The sequence below is a fragment of the Oncorhynchus nerka genome, linkage group LG14 (assembly GCF_034236695.1).
Source record: "Oncorhynchus nerka isolate Pitt River linkage group LG14, Oner_Uvic_2.0, whole genome shotgun sequence".
NCBI lineage: Eukaryota > Metazoa > Chordata > Actinopteri > Salmoniformes > Salmonidae > Oncorhynchus > Oncorhynchus nerka.
This window is the reverse complement of record NC_088409.1, coordinates 13,102,765-13,121,121: the sequence shown is the minus strand read 5'-3', so window position 1 is coordinate 13,121,121 and position 18,357 is coordinate 13,102,765. Positions and strand designations below refer to the sequence as shown.

Below are 18,357 nucleotides of genomic sequence, written 5' to 3'. Positions count from 1 at the left end.
AACCACAGTATTTCGACTGTCTGATTTCTTAGCGTATCCAGTCTGCTACTCATATGGCTCATAGGTCATAGCTTTAACCTTTTATTTTTTTAGATAGTACATTAATGGGAACTTTTTCAATGTGAATATTAGCGTATTATTAATCTTGTGTTCTTGTCGTGTTTGTTATCAGTTGCTAACAGAGACATCATCCTCGACAATCTCTGTCTCCTATTGAAGATGTTTTCCACGGCAACAAGAAACTTTGTGGAGGAGATTGATGACGATGGCAGCTTGATCCCTGTGTCCAGTCTGATTGACTCAGACAAACTGGTCCCTCTCTCACTGGTTGTGAAACGAAAGCGTTTTTGGATTTGGCAGAAACCCAAGTACCTGCCCACTGATTTTACCCTCAGTGATGTGCTGACTGGAGACACACCCTTAACCCCAGGTAAACACAAGATCAGCCCCTCAGTTGAAATGATAGGCTGCACACCTGTACTTGCTACCTGTTTGTTTGCAGGTATAGGCTCCTCTCCCCCTCAGTGTGATACTGTGTGAATGTGTTCCTTGTGAAAGATCTGAGTGTCGATTCTGTTATCCATGCTACTGGAAAGATTATGAAGAGGATCCTATCATGATACATACAGTGACTTCAGAAGTATTCACACCCCCTGACTTTTTCAACATTTTGTTGTGTTAAAGCCGGAATTTAAAATGGATTACATTTAGATTTTTTGTTGTTGTCAATGGCCTACACACAATGCCCCATAATGTCACAGTGGAATTCTGTTTATCTGTTAGGTCCCTCAGTCGAGTAGTGCATTTCAAACACAGATTCAACCACAAAGACCAGGGAGGTTTTGCACCTATTGGTAGATGGGTAAAAAAAAAAAAAAAAAGCAGTCGTTGAATGTCCCTTTGAGCATGGTGAAGTTATGAATTACACTTTGGATGGTATATCAATTCACCCAGTCACTACAAAGATACAGGCACCCTTCCTAACTCAGTTGCCAGAGAGGAAGAAAACTGCTCAGGGATTTCACCATGAGGCCAATGATGACTTTAAAACAGAGTTTAATGGCTGTGATAATAGATAGCTGAGGATGGATCAACAACATTGTAGTTACTCCAGAATACTAGCCTAATTGACAGAGTGAGAGGAAGGAAGTGTGTATGCAACAAGCCACTAAAGTAATACTGCAAAAAATGTACAGCAATTCAATTTTTGTCCTGAATACAAATTGTTATGTTTGGGGCAAATCCAATCCAACACATTACTGAATACCACTCTCCATATTTTCCAGCATAGTGGTGGCTGCATCATGTTATGGGTATGTTTGTAATCGTTAAGGACTGGGGAGTTTTTCAGGATAACAAAATACCCGGAATGGAGCTAAGCAGAGGCAGATTCACATAGGACACTAACCTAAAACACAAGGCCAAATAAACACTGGAGTTGCTTACCAAAAAGACAGTGAATGTCACTGAGTGGCCGAGTTAGTTTTATCTTAAATTTACTTGAAAATCTATGATCGAAAACCAATTTGACAGAGCTAGAAGAATTTAAAAAAACATTTTTGCTTCCCTCTCCGACAGTTGTGGTCAAGACTGATTTCCTAAAGTACCAAGGGACATTTGGTGACAACAAATCAGGAAACTTGGAGTCGAATTTGGTTGCTGTAAACCTTAAAGTGGAGGGGAAAGACACATCTAAACTCCAGTCGTCCTTCGGCAGCCTGAAGAAAGAGGAGGTGGATGTACAGAAGTTGCTGCGCGACTCCAAAGACAAGTGAGTTCCTCTCTCTCTAATATGTACCTACAGTAACCCCAGGTTACACTCAGTTCACCTGTACCTACAGTAACCCCAGGTTACACTCAGTTCACCTGTACATACAGTAACCCCAGGTTACACTCAGTTCCTGTACGTACAGTAACCCCAGGTTACACTCAGTTCACCTGTACATACAGTAACCCCAGGTTACACTCAGTTCACCTGTTCCTACAGTAGGCCTAGGGTATACTCAGTTCACCTCTTCCTACAGTAGAGTCAGTGGTTAGTGAAAGGAAAACACACAGGCTGAATCTCAAATAGCACCCTATTTCTAGTATATTTGTGTCACAACTATATATATTTTCAAAGTTCGCTGCCTCAGTTTGTATGATGGCAATTTGCATATACTCCAGAATGTTATGAAGAGTGATCAGATAAACTGCAATTATTTGCAAAGTCCCTCTTTGCCATGTAAATGAACTGAATCCCCCCAAAACTTTCCACTGCATTTCAGCCCTGCCACAAAAGGACCAGCTGACATCATGTCAGTGATTCTCTCGTTCACACAGGTGTGAGTGTTGATGAGGACAAGGCTGGAGATCACTCTGTCATGCTGATTGAATTTGAATAACAGACTGGAAGCTGGAGGGTGGTGGGTGGTGCTTGTAATCATTGTTCTTCCTCTGTCAGCCATGGTTACCCTCAAGGAGACACGTGCCGTCATCACAAAAAGGGCTTCACAGGCAAGGATATTGCTGCCAGTAAGATTGTACCTAAATCAACCATTTATCGGATCATCAAGAACTTCAATGAGAGCGGTTCAATTGTTGTGAAGAAGGCGTCACAGCGCCCAAGAAATTCCAGCAAGCGCCAGGACCGTCTCCTAAAGTTGATTCAGCTGCGGGATAGGGGCACCACCAGTACAGAGCTAGCTCAGGAATGGCAGCAGGCAGGTGTGAGTGCATCTGCACGCATTCCGCATGGTGAGACGAAGACTTTTGGAGGATGGCCTGCTGTCAAGAAGGGCAGCAAAGAAGCCACTTCTCTCCAGGAAAAACATCAGGGTCAGACTTATATTCTGCAAAAGTTACAGGGATTGGACTGCTGAGGACTGGGGTAAAGTCATTTTCTCAGATGAATCCCCTTTCCGATTGTTTGGGGCATCCGGAAAAAAGCTTGTCTGGAGAAGACAAGGTGAGTGCTACCATCAGTCCTGTGTCATGCCAACAGTAAAGCATCCTGAGACCATTCATGTGTGGGGTTGCTTCTCAGCCAAGGGAGTGGGCTCACTCACAATTTTGCCTAAGAACACAGCCATGTGCCAAGCAATTTCTCCCAACCATCCAGGAACAGTTTGGTGACGAACAATGCCTTTTCCAGCATGATGGAGCACCTTGCCTTTAAGGCAAAAGTGATAACTAATTGGCTCGGGGAACAAAACCTCTATATTTTGGATCCATGGCCAGGAAACTCCCCAGACATTAATCCCATTGAGAACTTGTGGTCAATCCTCAAGAGGCGGGTGGACAAACATAAACCCAAAAATTCTGACATTCTCCAAGCATTGATTATGCAAGAATGGTCTGCCATCAGTCAGGATGTGGCCCAGAAGTTAATTGACAGCATGCCAGGGCGGATTGCAGAGGTCTTGAAAAAGAAGGGTCAACACTGCAAATATGGACTCTTTGCATCAACTTCATGTAATTGTCAATAAAAGCCTTTGACACTTATGAAATGCTTGTAATTATACTTCAGTATTCCATAGTAACATCTGACAAAAATATCTGAAGACACTGAAGCAGCAAACCTTGGAAATGAATATTTATGTCATTCTCAACTTTTGGCCATGACTGTACAGTGCAGTTGGAAAGTATTCAGACCCCTTGACTTTTTCCACATTTTTAAAAACGTTACAGCCTTATTCTAAAATTGATTCAATAGTTTGTTTTTCTCATCAATCTACACACAATATCCCATAATGACAAAAACAGCTTTTTAATTTTGTTTGCTAATAAAAATTTAAAACATTTAAAAAACATATTTACATAAGTATTCAGACCCTTTACTCAGTACTTTGTTGAAGCACCTGTGGCAGCGATTACAGCCTAGTGTCTTGGGTATGATGCTACAACCAAGATTTTACTCTTTGGCCTGAATACCAAGCGTCACGTCTGGAATAAACCAGGTACCATCCCTACAGTGAAGCATGGAGGTGGCAGCATCATGTTGTGGGGATGTTTTTCAGTAGCAGGGACTGGGAGACTCAACAAATACAGGTGTGCCAGGCTTGTAGCGTCATACCCAAAGAAGACTCTAGGCTGTAATCTCTGCCAAAAGTGCTTCAACAAAGTACTGGGTAATGGGTCTGATTACCTTTAACTGTGCATTTTTCAGTTAATGTTTTATACATTTTTTATTTTAAAAAACAACTTTTTGCTTTGTCATTCTGGGGTATTATGTGTAGATTTACGAGGGGAAAAACTATTTAATCAATTTTAGAATAAGGCTGTAACGTAACGAAATGTGGAAAAGGTTGAGGGGTCTGAATACTTTCCCGAATGCACTGTATATCACAGCATCTTTCCTCGTGATCAGTGTTTCTTCTTTGCTGACTGTATGCAGTCTAACTGCCCAACACCATATGGGCTGACTGTATTCTAACTGCCCAACACCATATGGGCTGACTGTATTCTAACTGCCCAACACCATATGGGCTGACTGTATTCTAACTGCCCAACACCATATGGGCTGACTGTATTCTAACTGCCCATATGGGCTGACTGTATTCTAACTGCCCATATGGGCTGACTGTATTCTAACTGCCCATATGGGCTGACTGTATTCTAACTACCCATATGGGCTGACTATATTCTACCATATGGGCTGACTATATTCTACCATATGGGCTGACTGTATTCTAACTGCCCAACACCATGTGGGCCGACTGTATTCTAACTGCCCAACACCATGTGGGCCGACTGTATTCTAACTGCCCATATGGGCTGACTGTATTCTAACTGCCCATATGGGCTGACTGTATTCTAACTGCCCATATGGGCTGACTGTATTCTAACTGCCCATATGGGCTGACTGTATTCTAACTGCCCATATGGGCTGACTGTATTCTAACTGCCCATATGGGCTGACTGTATTCTAACTACCCATATGGGCTGACTATATTCTACCATATGGGCTGACTATATTCTACCATATGGGCTGACTGTATTCTAACTGCCCAACACCATGTGGGCCGACTGTATTCTAACTGCCCAACACCATGTGGGCCGACTGTATTCTAACTGCCCATATGGGCTGACTGTATTCTAACTGCCCATATGGGCTGACTGTATTCTAACTGCCCATATGGGCTGACTGTATTCTAACTGCCCATATGGGCTGACTGTATTCTAACTGCCCATATGGGCTGACTGTATTCTAACTGCCCATATGGGCTGACTGTATTCTAACTGCCCATATGGGCTGACTGTATTCTAACTGCCCATATGGGCTGACTGTATTCTAACTGCCCATATGGGCTGACTGTATTCTAACTGCCCATATGGGCTGACTGTATTCTAACTGCCCAACACCATGTGGGCCGACTGTATTCTAACTGCCCAACACCATGTGGGCCGACTGTATTCTAACTGCCCATATGGGCTGACTGTATTCTAACTGCCCATATGGGCTGACTGTATTCTAACTGCCCATATGGGCTGACTGTATTCTAACTGCCCAACACCATATGGGCTGACTGTATTCTAACTACTCAACACCATATGGGCTGACTGTATTCTAACTGCCCAACACCATATGGACTGACTGTATTCTAACTACTCAACACCATATGGGCTGACTGTATTCTGACAGCCCAACACCATATGAATGATATATAGTTAAAAAAGAAAAATAGATTTATAAGACCAGTAAATGTATTAATGAAGCTGAACACTGCTTTATGCGTAGCCTGGAGAAATCCAGTCTGTCTGGTCTAACATTCAAATGTATTTATATAGCCCTTCTTACATCAGCTGATATCACAAAGTGCTGTACAGAAACCCAGCCTAAAACCCCAAACAGCAAGCAATGCAGGTGTTGAAGCACGGTGGCTAGGAAAAACTCCCTAGAAAGGCCAAAACCTAGGAAGAAACCTAGAGAGGAACCAGGCTATGAGGGGTGGCCAGTCCTCTTCTGGCTGTGCCGGGTGGAGATTATAACAGAACATGGCCAAGATGTTCAAATGTTCATAAATGACCAGCATGGTCAAATAATAGTAATCACAGTGAACAGGTCAGGGTTCCATAGCCGCAGGCAGAACAGTTGAAACTGGAGCAGCAGCATGGCCAGGTGGACTGGGGACAACAAGGAGTCATCATGCCAGGTGGTGCTGAGGCATGGTCCTAGGGCTCAGGTCCTCCGAGAGAGAGAATTAGAGAGAGCATACTTAAATTCACACAGGACACCGGATAAGACAGGAGAAATACTCCAGATATAACAGACTGGCCCTAGCCAACCGACACAAACTACTGCAGCATAAATACTGGAGGCTGAGACAGGAGGAGTCAGGAGACACTGTGGCCCCATCCGATGATACCCACGGACAGGGCCAAACAGGCAGGATATAACCCCACCCACTTTGCCAATCACAGCCCCCACCCCACAGCATTCCACTCCTTGCCACTGCTTGTCATGTTTGGCACAATGAGGAGTGGCATCTTGTCACAAACAGACTGGATTTCTCCAAGCTACTTTATAATTATCCAAGAAACATAACTTGAATCATCTTTGACCTCCTCAAATGACAACTCTCTGATTTATTTGTCTCTCCTGCAGGATTTTGGACATGTCCCACTGTCTGATCCAGCAGACCCGTGAGAAGTCCAGGGAGGTGTTTGCGGTGGTGAAGGAGAGGATTGTGACGACCCAGCCGTGTTCGGTCATAGAGGAGGTCCAGCAGGGGGGGCAGTTAGGGGAGCTGCTGAGCTTCTGTGGGCCCAAGAGCACCCAGGTAGACAGAGAGGGATGAAGAGCGTTGTAGGATTTGTTACATTAATCATCTCTATTTGTTAGGCTGGTGTTGAAGTTAACCATGTAGTTTGTCCTGTATAGATTAATCTTTAAGCAGGGAAAATAGGGAAGAGGTTGACTCAAAGGGCAGCAGGCTGGATTGGACCTATGACAATGCCGCAGACAGGCCTATGTGTGCTGGAGGCTGCAGGCTGGATTGGACCTATGACAACACTGCAGACAGGTCTATGTGTGCTGGAGGCTGCAGGCCGGATTGGACCTATGACAACGCTGCAGACAGGCCTATGTGTGCTGGAGGCTGCAGGCTGGATGGACCTATGACAACGCTGCAGACAGGCCTATGTGTGCTGGAGGCTGCAGGCTGGATTGGACCTATGACAACACTGCAGACAGGCCTATGTGTGCTGGAGGCTGCAGGCCGGATTGGACCTATGACAACGCTGCAGACAGGCCTATGTGTGCTGGAGGCTGGATTGGACCTATGACAACACTGCAGACAGGCCTATGTGTGCTGGAGGCTGCAGGCTGGATTGGACCTATGACAACGCTGCAGACAGGCCTATGTGTGCTGGAGGCTGCAGGCTGGATTGGACCTATGACAACGCTGCAGACAGGCCTATGTGTGCTGGAGGCTGCAGGCTGGATGGACCTATGACAACGCTGCAGACAGGCCTATGTGTGCTGGAGGCTGCAGGCTGGATTGGACTTATGACAACGCCGCAGACAGGCCTATGTGTGCTGGAGGCTGCATTGGACCTATGACAACGCTGCAGACAGGCCTATGTGTGCTGGAGGCTGCAGGCTGGTTGGACCTATGACAACGCTGCAGACAGGCCTATGTGTGCTGGAGGCTGCAGGCTGGTTGGACCTATGACAACGCTGCAGACAGGCCTATGTGTGCTGGAGGCTGCAGGCTGGATTGGACCTATGACAACGCTGCAGACAGGCCTATGTGTGCTGGAGGCTGCAGGCTGGATGGACCTATGACAACGCTGCAGACAGGCCTATGTGTGCTGGAGGCTGCAGGCTGGATTGGACTTATGACAACGCCGCAGACAGGCCTATGTGTGCTGGAGGCTGCATTGGACCTATGACAACGCTGCAGACAGGCCTATGTGTGCTGGAGGCTGCAGGCTGGTTGGTGACAATGCAGACAGGCCTATGTGTGCTGGAGGCTGCAGGCTGGATTGGACCTATGACAACACTGCAGACAGGTCTATGTGTGCTGGAGGCTGCAGGCCGGATTGGACCTATGACAACGCTGCAGACAGGCCTATGTGTGCTGGAGGCTGCAGGCTGGATTGGACCTATGACAACGCTGCAGACAGGCAGACAGGCTGGATTGGACCTGACAATGCCGCAGACAGGCCTATGTGTGCTGGAGGCTGCAGGCTGGATTGGACCTATGACAACACTGCAGACAGGCCTATGTGTGCTGGAGGCTGCAGGCTGGATTGGACCTATTGCAGACAGGCCTATGTGTGCTGGAGGCTGCAGGCTTGGACCTATGACAACACTGCAGACAGGCCTATGTGTGCTGGAGGCTGCAGGCTGGATTGGACCTATGACAACGCTGCAGACAGGTGTGCTGGAGGCTGCAGGCTGGATTGGACCTATGACAACGCTGCAGACAGGCCTATGTGTGCTGGAGGCTGAGGCATGACAACGCTGGACAGGCCTATGTGTGCTGGAGGCTGCAGGCTGGATTGGACCTATGACAACGCTGCAGACAGGCCTATGTGTGCTGGAGGCTGCAGGCTGGATTGGACCTATGACAACGCTGCAGACAGGCCTATGTGTGCTGGAGGCTGCAGGCTGGATTGGACCTATGACAACGCTGCAGACAGGCCTATGTGTGCTGGAGGCTGCAGGCTGGATTGGACCTATGACAACGCTGCAGACAGGCCTATGTGTGCTGGAGGCTGCAGGCTGGTTGGACCTATGACAACGCTGCAGACAGGCCTATGTGTGCTGGAGGCTGCAGGCTGGTTGGACCTATGACAACGCTGCAGACAGGCCTATGTGTGCTGGAGGCTGCAGGCTGGTTGGACCTATGACAACGCTGCAGACAGGCCTATGTGTGCTGGAGGCTGCAGGCTGGTTGGACCTATGACAACGCTGCAGACAGGCCTATGTGTGCTGGAGGCTGCAGGCTGGTTGGACCTATGACAACGCTGCAGACAGGCCTATGTGTGCTGGAGGCTGCAGGCTGGTTGGACCTATGACAACGCTGCAGACAGGCCTATGTGTGCTGGAGGCTGCAGGCTGGTTGGACCTATGACAACGCTGCAGACAGGCCTATGTGTGCTGGAGGCTGCAGCATTACTGCTGGACCAGCAAGGCCACAGATGAATGATTTTGAATGTATGTGGAGCAAAACGAGTAGTGAAGCGTGGATAGACTACTACAGTAGATCAGTCATATGATCAGGATTTATTAACACTGCCTTATGTTAGGCTCTTATTCTATGTTGTCATGTGCACTTGTTCACTTCTCTTGACTGGTTTGAAGGCAAATTACTCAAGTGAAAGTCACCCAGTAAATCAAATCAAATCAAATTTTATTTGTCACATACACATGGTTAGCAGATGTTATAATGCGAGTGTAGCGAAATGCTTGTGCTTCTAGTTCCGACAATGCAGTAATAACCAACAAGTAATCTAGCTAACAATTCCAAAACTACTACCTTAGACACAAGTGTAAGGGGATAAGAATATGTACATAAAGATATAGGAGTGAGTGATGGTGCAGAGCGGCATAGGCAAGATACAGTAGATGGTATTGAGTGCAGTATATACATATGAGATGAGTATGTAAACAAAGTGGCATAGTTAAAGTGGCTAGTGTTACATGTAATTACATAAAGATGCAGTAGATGATATAGAGTACAGTATATACATATACATATGAGATGAATAATGTAGGGTATGTAAACATTATATTAGGTAGCATTGTTTAAAGTGGCTAGTGATATATTTGACATCATTTCCCATGATTAAAGTGGCTGGAGTTGAGTCAGTGTGTTGGCAGCAGCGACTCAATGTTAGTGGTGGCTGTTTAACAGTCTGATGGCCTTGAGATAGAAGCTGTTTTTCAGTCTCTCGGTCCCAGCTTTGATGCACCTGTACTGACCTCGCCTTCTGGATGATAGCGGGGTGAACAGGCAGTGGCTCGGGTGGTTGTTGTCCTTGATGATCTTTATGGCCTTCCTGTGACATCGGGTGGTGTAGGTGTCCTGGAGGCCATGTAGTTTGCCCCCGGTGATGCGTTGTGCAGACCTCACTACCCTTTGGAGGGACTTACGGTTGTGGGCGGAGCAGTTGCCGCACCAGGCGGTGATACCCGACAGGATGCTCTCGATTGTGCATCTGTAGAAGTTTGTGAGTGCTTTTGGTGACAAGCCGAATTTCTTCAGCCTCCTGAGGTTGAAGAGGCGCTGCTGCGCCTTCTTCACGATGCTGTCTGTGTGAGTGGACCAATTCAGTTTGTCTGTGATGTGTACGCAGAGGAACTTAAAACTTACTACCCTCTCCACTACTGTTCCATCGATGTGGATAGGGGGGTGTTCCCTCTGCTGTTTCCTCAAGTCCACAATCATCTCCTTAGTTTTGTTGACGTTGAGTGTGAGGTTATTTTCCTGACACCACACTCCGAGGGCCCTCACCTCCTCCCTGTAGGCCGTCTCGTCGTTGTTGGTAATCAAGCCTACCACTGTTGTGTCGTCCGCAAACTTGATGATTGAGTTGGAGGCGTGCGTGGCCACGCAGTCGTGGGTGAACAGGGAGTACAGGAGAGGGCTCAGAACGCACCCTTGTGGGGCCCCAGTGTTGAGGATCAGCGGGGTGGAGATGTTGTTGCTTACCCTCACCACCTGGGGGCGGCCCGTCAGGAAGTCCAGTACCCAGTTGCACAGGGCGGGTTCGAGACCCAGGGTCGAGCTTGGAAGGCACTATGGTGTTAAATGCCGAGCTGTAGTCGATGAACAGCATTCTCACATAGGTATTCCTCTTGTCCAGATGGGTTAGGGCAGTGTGCAGTGTGGTTGAGATTGCATTGTCTGTGGACCTATTTGGGCAGTAAGCAAATTGGAGTGGGTCTAGGGTGTCAGGTAGGGTGGAGGTGATATGGTCCTTGACTAGTCTCTCAAAGCACTTCATGATGACGAAAGTGAGTGCTACGGGGCGGTAGTCGTTTAGCTCAGTTACCTTAGCTTTCTTGGAAACAGGAACAATGGTGGCCCTCTTGAAGCATGTGGGAACAACAGACTGGGATAGGGATTGATTGAATATGTCCGTAAACACACCAGCCAGCTGGTCTGCGCATGCTCTGAGGGCGCGGCTGGGGATGCCGTCTGGACCTGCAGCCTTGCGAGGGTTGACACGTTTAAATGTTTTCCTCACGTCGGCTGCAGTGAAGGAGAGTCCGCATGTTTTAGTTGCGGGCCGTGTCAGTGGCACTGTATTGTCCTCAAAGCGGGCAAAAAAGTTATTTAGTCTGCCTGGGAGCAAGACATCCGTGATTGACTGTAGACCCTGCCACATACCTCTTGTGTCTGAGCCGTTGAATTGAGATTCTACTTTGTCTCTATACTGACGCTTAGCCTGTTTGATTGCCTTGCGGAGGGAATAGTTACACTGTTTTTATTCGGTCATGTTTCCAGTCACCTTGCCCTGATTAAAAGCAGTGGTTCGCGCTTTCAGTTTCACGCGAATGCTGCCATCAATTCACGGTTTCTGGTTTGGGAATGTTTTAATCGTTGCTATGGGAACGACATCTTCAACGCACGTTCTAATGAACTCGCTCACCGAATCAGCGTATTCGTCAATGTTGTTGTCTGACGCAATACGAAACATATCCCAGTCCACGTGATGGAAGCAGTCTTGGAGTGTGGAGTCAGCTTGGTCGGACCAGCGTTGAACAGACCTCAGCGCGGGAGCTTCTTGTTTTAGTTTCTGTCTGTAGGCAGGGATCAACAAAATGGAGTCGTGGTCAGCTTTTTCGAAAGGAGGGCGGGGCAGGGCCTTATATGCGTCGCGGGAGTTGGAATAGCAATGATCCAAGGTTTTCCCAGCCCTGGTTGCGCAATCGATATGCTGATAAAATTTACATTTACATTACATTTAAGTCATTTAGCAGACGCTCTTATCCAGAGCGACTTACAAATTGGTGCGTTCACCTTAAGACATCCAGTGGAACAGCCACTTTACAATAGTGCATCTAAATCTTTTAAGGGGGGGTGAGAAGGATTACTTTATCCTATCCTAGGTATTCCTGAAAGAGGTGGGGTTTCAGGTGTCTCCGGAAGGTGGTGATTGACTCCGCTGTCCTGGCGTCGTGAGGGAGTTTGTTCCACCATTGGGGGGCCAGAGCAGCGAACAGTTTTGACTGGGCTGCGCGGGAACTGTACTTCCTCAGTGGTAGGGAGGCGAGCAGGCCAGAGGTGGATGAACGCAGTGCCCTTGTTTGGGTGTAGGGCCTGATCAGAGCCTGGAGGTACTGAGGTGCCGTTCCCCTCACAGCTCCGTAGGCAAGCACCATGGTCTTGTAGCGGATGCGAGCTTCAACTGGAAGCCAGTGGAGAGAGCGGAGGAGCGGGGTGACGTGAGAGAACTTGGGAAGGTTGAACACCAGATGGGCTGCGGCGTTCTGGATGAGTTGTAGGGGTTTAATGGCACAGGCAGGGAGCCCAGCCAACAGCGAGTTGCAGTAATCCAGACGGGAGATGACAAGTGCCTGGATTAGGACCTGCGCTGCTTCCTGTGTGAGGCAGGGTCGTACTCTGCGGATGTTGTAGAGCATGAACCTACAAGAACGGGCCACCGCCTTGATGTTAGTTGAGAACGACAGGGTGTTGTCCAGGATCACGCCAAGGTTCTTAGCGCTCTGGGAGGAGGACACAATGGAGTTGTCAACCGTGATGGCGAGATCATGGAACGGGCAGTCCTTCCCCGGGAGGAAGAGCAGCTCCGTCTTGCCGAGGTTCAGCTTGAGGTGGTGATCCGTCATCCACACTGATATGTCTGCCAGACATGCAGAGATGCGATTCGCCACCTGGTCATCAGAAGGGGGAAAGGAGAAGATTAATTGTGTGTCGTCTGCATAGCAATGATAGGAGAGACCATGTGAGGTTATGACAGAGCCAAGTGACTTGGTGTATAGCGAGAATAGGAGAGGGCCTAGAACAGAGCCCTGGGGGACGCCAGTGGTGAGAGCGCGTGGTGAGGAGACAGATTCTCGCCACACCACACTTTAGGGAGTCTTGTTAAAATCCCCAGCTACAATGAATGCAGCCTCCGGATATATGGATTCCAGTTTGCAAAGAGTCAAATAAAGTTTGTTCAGAGCCATCGATGTGTCTGCTTGGGGGGGAATATATACGGCTGTGATTATAATCGAAGAGAATTCCCTTGGAAGATAATGCGGTCGACATTTGATTGTGAGGAATTCTAAATCAGGTGAACAGAAGGACTTCAGTACCTGTATGTTGTTATGATCACACCACGTCACGTTAACCATGAAGCATACGCCCCCGCCCCTCTTCTTACCAGAAAGATGTTTGTTTCTGTCGGCGCGATGCGTGGAGAAACCAGCTGGCTGCACAGTCTCCGATAGCGTCTCTCCAGTGAGCCATGTTTCCGTGAAGCAAAGAACGTTAGTCTCTGATGTCCCTCTGGAATGCTACCCTTGCTCGGATTTCATCAACCTTGTTGTCAAGAGACTGGACATTGGCGAGGAGAATGCTAGGGAGTGGTGCAGTAAAATACTACTTGAGTAAAAGTCTAAAGGTATTTGGTTTTAAATATTCTTAAGTATCAAAAGTAATTGCTAAAATATACTTAAGTAGTAAAACTATCAATCATTTCAAATTCCTTATATTAAGCAAACTAGATGGTTCCATTTTCTTTTTTAATTTACGCATAGCCAGGGGCTATCAACACTCTGAAATAATTTACAAATGAAGCGTTGGTGTTTAGTGAGTGTGTCAGATCAGAGGCAGTAGGGATGACCAGGGATGTTCGCTTGATAAGTGTGTGAATTGGACCATTCAAAATGTAGCGAGTACTTTTGAGTGTCAGGGAAAATGTATGGAGTAAAAAGTACCTTATTTTCTTCAGGAATGTAGTGAAGTGAAAGTAAAAGTTGTCAAAATATGACTAGTAAAGTACAGACAACCCCAACATGACTTAAGTACCACTTTCCACAGGTGTCTGTAAAGGAGAACAGCAGCCTGCACAAAGACAGCACCGTGTCTCTGGAGATTCCTGCCCACACCGTCATCGCTTACGGCATTATAGAGCTGGAGATCAAACTCAACGGGCACTATGGTGAGGGAGCCTTTATTTTAAACTGTCAACCCTCACCTGGACCCATCATCAGACCATGTAGGTTGTATATTACAAAGCCTTATCAAGTGCATGGTCTCTGTTAATGTTCAGTATGTCCAATGTATTTGAATGAGTGTCTGTATTAATAGGTTCATACTACTGTCTCCTTGTCTTGTCTTCAGAGCTGTGCCTAATGTCCCACACTGTTGTCCTCAGAGCTATGCCTAATGTCCCACACACTTGTTCCTCAGAGCTGTGCCTAATGTCCCACACTGTTCCTCAGAGCTGTGCCTAATGTCCCACACTGTTCCTCAGAGCTGTGCCTAATGTCCCACACTCTTGTTCCTCAGAGCTGTGCCTAATGTCCCACACACTTGTTCCTCAGAGCTGTGCCTAATGTCCCACACTCTTGTTCCTCAGAGCTGTGCCTAATGTCCGACACTCTTGTTCCTCAGAGCTGTGCCTAATGTCCCACACTCTTGTTCCTCAGAGCTGTGCCTAATGTCCCACACTCTTGTTCCTCAGAGCTGTGCCTAATGTCCCACACTCTTGTTCCTCAGAGCTGTGCCTAATGTCCGACACTCTTGTTCCTCAGAGCTATGCCTAATGTCCGACACTCTTGTTCCTCAGAGCTGTGCCTAATGTCCGACACTCTTGTTCCTCAGAGCTGTGCCTAATGTCCCCTAATGTCCGACACTCTTGTTCCTCAGAGCTGTGCCTAATGTCCGACACTCTTGTTCCTCAGAGCTGTGCCTAATGTCCCACACTCTTGTTCCTCAGAGCTGTGCCTAATGTCCCACACTCTTGTTCCTCAGAGCTGTGCCTAATGTCCCACACTCTTGTTCCTCAGAGCTGTGCCTAATGTCCCACACTCTTGTTCCTCAGAGCTGTGCCTAATGTCCCACACTCTTGTTCCTCAGAGCTGTGCCTAATGTCCCACACTCTTGTTCCTCAGAGCTGTGCCTAATGTCCCACACTCTTGTTCCTCAGAGCTGTGCCTAATGTCCCCTAATGTCCCACACTCTTGTTCCTCAGAGCTGTGCCTAATGTCCCACACTCTTGTTCCTCAGAGCTGTGCCTAATGTCCCACACTCTTGTTCCTCAGAGCTGTGCCTAATGTCCCACACTCTTGTTCCTCAGAGCTGTGCCTAATGTCCCACACTCTTGTTCCTCAGAGCTGTGCCTAATGTCCCACACTCTTGTTCCTCAGAGCTGTGCCTAATGTCCCACACTCTTGTTCCTCAGAGCTGTGCCTAATGTCCCCCTAATGTCCCACACTCTTGTTCCTCAGAGCTGTGCCTAATGTCCCACACTCTTGTTCCTCAGAGCTGTGCCTAATGTCCCACACTCTTGTTCCTCAGAGCTGTGCCTAATGTCCCACACTCTTGTTCCTCAGAGCTGTGCCTAATGTCCCACCTTGTTCCTCAGAGCTGTGCCTAATGTCCCACACTCTTGTTCCTCAGAGCTGTGCCTAATGTCCCACACTCTTGTTCCTCAGAGCTGTGCCTAATGTCCCACACTCTTGTTCCTCAGAGCTGTGCCTAATGTCCCACACTCTTGTTCCTCAGAGCTGTGCCTAATGTCCCACACTCTTGTTCCTCAGAGCTGTGCCTAATGTCCCACACTCTTGTTCCTCAGAGCTGCCTAATGTCCTTGTTCCTAATGTCCCACACTCTTGTTCCTCAGAGCTGTGCCTAATGTCCCACACTCTTGTTCCTCAGAGCTGTGCCTAATGTCCGACACTCTTGTTCCTCAGAGCTGTGCCTAATGTCCCACACTCTTGTTCCTCAGAGCTGTGCCTAATGTCCCACACTCTTGTTCCTCAGAGCTGTGCCTAATGTCCCACACTCTTGTTCCTCGCTGTGCCTAATGCCTAATGTCCCACACTCTTGTTCCTCAGAGCTGTGCCTAATGTCCCACACTCTTGTTCCTCAGAGCTGTGCCTAATGTCCCACACTCTTGTTCCTCAGAGCTGTGCCTAATGTCCCACACTCTTGTTCCTCAGAGCTGTGCCTAATGTCCACACTCTTGTTCCTCAGAGCTGTGCCTAATGTCCCACACTCTTGTTCCTCAGAGCTGTGCCTAATGTCCCAACTCTTGTTCCTCAGAGCCCTAATGTCCCACACTCTTGTTCCTCAGAGCTGTGCCTAATGTCCCACACTCTTGTTCCTCAGAGCTGTGTCCCACACTCCTCAGAGCTGTCCCACACTCTTGTTCCTCAGAGCTGTGCCTAATGTCCCACACTCTTGTTCCTCAGAGCTGTGCCTAATGTCCCACACTCTTGTTCCTCAGAGCTGAGCTAATGTCCCACACTCTTGTTCCTCAATGTCCCACACTCTTGTTCCTCAGAGCTGTGCCTAATGTCCCACACTCTTGTTCCTCAGAGCTGTGCCTAATGTCCCACACTCTTGTTCCTCAGAGCTGTGCCTAATGTCCCCTAATGTCCCACACTCTTGTTCCTCAGAGCTGTGCCTAATGTCCCCTAATGTCCGACACTCTTGTTCCTCAGAGCTGTGCCTAATGTCCCACACTCTTGTTCCTCAGAGCTGTGCCTAATGTCCCCTAATGTGCCCGACACTCTTGTTCCTCAGAGCTGTGCCTAATGTAATGTCACTCTTGTTCCTCAGAGCTGTGCCTAATGTCTGACACTCTTGTTCCTCAGAGCTGTGCCTAATGTCCCACACTCTTGTTCCTCAGAGCTGTGCCTAATGTCCCACACTCTTGTTCCTCAGAGCTGTGCCTAATGTCCCACACTCTTGTTCCTCAGAGCTGTGCCTAATGTCCCACACTCTTGTTCCTCAGAGCTGTGCCTAATGTCCCACACTCTTGTTCCTCAGAGCTGTGCCTAATGTCCCACACTCTTGTTCCTCAGAGCTGTGCCTAATGTCCCACACTCTTGTTCCTCAGAGCTGTGCCTAATGTCCCACACTCTTGTTCCTCAGAGCTGTGCCTAATGTCCCACACTCTTGTTCCTCAGAGCTGTGCCTAATGTCCCCTAATGTCCGACACTCTTGTTCCTCAGAGCTGTGCCTAATGTCCCCTAATGTCCCACACTCTTGTTCCTCAGAGCTGTGCCTAATGTCCCACACTCTTGTTCCTCAGAGCTGTGCCTAATGTCCGACACTCTTGTTCCTCAGAGCTGTGCCTAATGTCCGACACTCTTGGGGGGTTCGAGGTGGATGGGCCTGTTAAGAGCTTAGTGGGGGTGTCTGGCGCTCGCGACGACACCCCAAAGAAGAGCTGCTTTCAGAGAGGTAACGAGACTAATGGAAGTTCCCCTCCTTTTGTAGGCCCACGTACCAATTTAAATAGTTGTTATTATCATTAGATTTCTGTCAGAGGAACTCAGTCGGGGTCTCTACTTACTGTTGAGAGGTAGAATAGTAGAATACACAATTGGTTGTGGATCAACCCTTTTTAGGTTGCTAAATTAGTCTAGCCAGCTGTCTAAACTTTGTGACATCAGCTGATATATCAAAGTGCTGTACAGAAACCCAACCCCAAACAGCAAGCAATGCAGGTGTAGAAGCGCCCCCATTGATTTGGTTAGTCACTCTCACTCTGATATCATATTAAAAACTGCAAACATTTTTGCTTAGGGCAAAATCTGACTGCATGTGTGGGAATGGATGTGGGTTGGTAGACCCGCGAGCCACTGCGACCCCTCAGGATGAGTTCATAAAGTTCCCCGTCCCTGGTCTAGTGGTAGAAGGAGTCCCTGGTCCAGTGGTAGAAGGAGTCCCTGGTCCAGTGGTAGAAGGAGTCCCTGGTCTAGTGGTGGAAGGAGTCCCTGGTCCAGTGGTAGAAGGCGTCCCTGGTCTAGTGGTAGAAGGAGTCCCTGGTCTAGTGGTAGAAGGAGTCCCTGGTCTAGTGGTAGAAGGAGTCCCTGGTCTAGTGGTAGAAGGAGTCCCTGGTCTAGTGGTAGAAGGAGTCCCTGGTCCAGTGGTAGGAGTCCCTGGTCTAGTGGTAGAAGGAGTCCCTGGTCCAGTGGTAGAAGGAGTCCCTGGTCCAGTGGTAGAAGGAGTCCCTGGTCTAGTGGTAGAAGGAGTCCCTGGTCCAGTGGTAGAAGGAGTCCCTGGTCCAGTGGTAGAAGGAGTCCCTGGTCTAGTGGTAGAAGGAGTCCCTGGTCTAGTGGTAGAAGGAGTCCCTGGTCCAGTGGTAGAAGGAGTCCCTGGTCTAGTGGTAGAAGGAGTCCCTGGTCCAGTGGTAGAAGGAGTCCCTGGTCCAGTGGTAGAAGGAGTCCCTGGTCCA

General features: G+C 48.2%; 1 protein-coding gene across 4 annotated transcripts in view; it reads left to right on the top strand.

Moving 5' to 3' along the window:
- Positions 1-18,357, top strand: part of LOC115117136 (gasdermin-E-like) — a 44,720-nt gene that overhangs the window by 22,126 nt on the left and 4,237 nt on the right. For 3 of the 4 annotated variants that reach the window (XM_065027445.1, XM_065027446.1, XM_065027447.1), the window contains exons 2-6: positions 173-430; positions 1,579-1,771; positions 6,587-6,761; positions 13,986-14,106; positions 17,244-17,360. In XM_065027445.1, coding sequence (XP_064883517.1) covers positions 173-430; positions 1,579-1,771; positions 6,587-6,761; positions 13,986-14,106; positions 17,244-17,360 — 864 coding nt within the window. The remainder of the gene's footprint in view (positions 1-172; positions 431-1,578; positions 1,772-6,586; positions 6,762-13,985; positions 14,107-17,243; positions 17,361-18,357) is intronic. The other variant, XM_065027448.1, reaches the window with a different exon arrangement.